Source organism: Nicotiana tomentosiformis, chromosome 8 (genome assembly GCF_000390325.3).
Source record: "Nicotiana tomentosiformis chromosome 8, ASM39032v3, whole genome shotgun sequence".
Classification (NCBI taxonomy): domain Eukaryota; kingdom Viridiplantae; phylum Streptophyta; class Magnoliopsida; order Solanales; family Solanaceae; genus Nicotiana; species Nicotiana tomentosiformis.
The window spans coordinates 124,877,950-124,879,664 of NC_090819.1; the positions used below are offsets into that span (position 1 = coordinate 124,877,950).

General features: G+C 41.5%; 1 protein-coding gene across 1 annotated transcript; it reads left to right on the forward strand.

Annotated features, from left to right (window-relative positions):
* The first annotated feature begins 939 nt into the window (after positions 1–939).
* LOC138898100 (uncharacterized) lies at positions 940–1,332 on the forward strand. Its single transcript, XM_070184137.1, has one exon. It carries the CDS (start codon positions 940–942, stop codon positions 1,330–1,332), a length of 393 nt encoding a protein of 130 aa, XP_070040238.1.
* The last annotated feature ends 383 nt before the right edge of the window (positions 1,333–1,715 follow it).

Consider the following 1,715-nt stretch of genomic DNA (forward strand, 5'->3'; position numbering starts at 1 on the left):
ATCACATAGCAAACTTGAAGAAATTTTTCGACCAACTTCGAAAATACAATTTGTAGTTGAATCCTGCAAAATGTGCCTTTGGAGTCCCTGCTGGAAAGTTATTAGCATTCATCATTAGTCACCGTGGGATTGAATTAGACCCATCAAAAGTCAAAGATATCCAAGACTTTCCACCTCCGAAGAATAAGAAAGATGTGATGAGTTTTTAGGGCGCCTCAATTACATCAGCCGCTTCATTGCACAATCAACCGTGATATGTGAGCCAATCTTCAGAATGCTGAGGAGAAATGCTGCAACAAGCTGTACTGAAGAATGCCAGAAAGCCTTTGACAAAATAAAAGAGTATTTATCTAAATCGCCTGTTCTGGTCCCACAAGAACCAGGGAGACCTCTGCTGCTTTATTTGTCCGTATTAGATCAGGCTTTTGGTTGCGCTTTGGGACAACATGATGAAAATGGAAGAAATGAGTAGGCGATATATTATCTGAGCAAGAAATTCATGCCTTATGAAGCCCGGTACTCTTTGCTGGAATGCACCTGTTGTGCTTTGACATGGATAGCTCAGAAGTTGAGGCATTATTTTTGTGCATACACTACATATCTCATATTAAGGATGGATCCGCTAAAATATATCTTTTAGAAACCCATGCCTACGGTAAGTTAGCAAAGTGGAAGATATTGCTGAGTGAGTTTGACATCGTCTATGTTACTCAAAAGACGGTCAAAGGGCAAGCATTGGTGGATCATCTGGCAGAAAATCCCGTAGACGGAGAATACGAACCATTGAAAACGTATTTTCCCGACGAGAAGGTGTCATTTGTAGGAGAAGATATCACCGAGGCATATGAATTGGAGGATGTTCTTTGACGGAGCAGCAAAATTCAAAGGAGTAGGTATCAGAGTTGTCTTAGTATCAGAAACCTGCCATGCACCAACAATATGGCAGAGTATGCAGCTTGCATCTTGGGACTCATGTTGGCCATTGACATGAATGTTCAGGATCTGTTGGTAATCGGAGATTCAGATCTTTTGGTGCACCAGGTTTTAGGGGAATGGGCTACGAAGAACACCAAAATATTGCCATATTTGCACTATGTACAAGAACTGATCAAGAGGTTCACAAAGAGAGAATCCAAACATGTTCTGAGGATTCAGAATGCATTTGTAGATGCGTTAGCCACTTTGTATTCCATGATACAACACCTAGATAAGAATTTCATTAATCCTATCCAAATAGGAATTCATAAGCAGCCAGCTTATTGTGCTCATGTTGAGGAAGAGATTGACAGAAATCCATGGTTCTACGGCATCAAGGAATACTTGCCAAAGTGAGAATATCAGATCACGTTACCCATACTCAGAAATGCTCGATTCGAAGATTAGCCAACCATTTCTTTCAAAGCGGAGGAATTCGGTATAGAAGGACTCCTAACCTGGGATTACTACGGTGTGTCGATGCCAAAGAGGCATCCAGATTGCTCGAGGAAGTATATGCCGGAACCTGCAGACCCCACATGAATGGTTTTGTTTTGGCCAAGAAAATACTAAGAGCAGGGTATTTCTGGATGACTATAGAAACAGACTGCATCAAGTATATTCATAAGTGTCACCAATTCCAGATACATGCTTACATGATACGAGTACCACCCAATGAATTCAATGCAACAAGTTCACCCTGGCCTTTCTATGCTTGGGGTATGGATGTCATCGGCCCA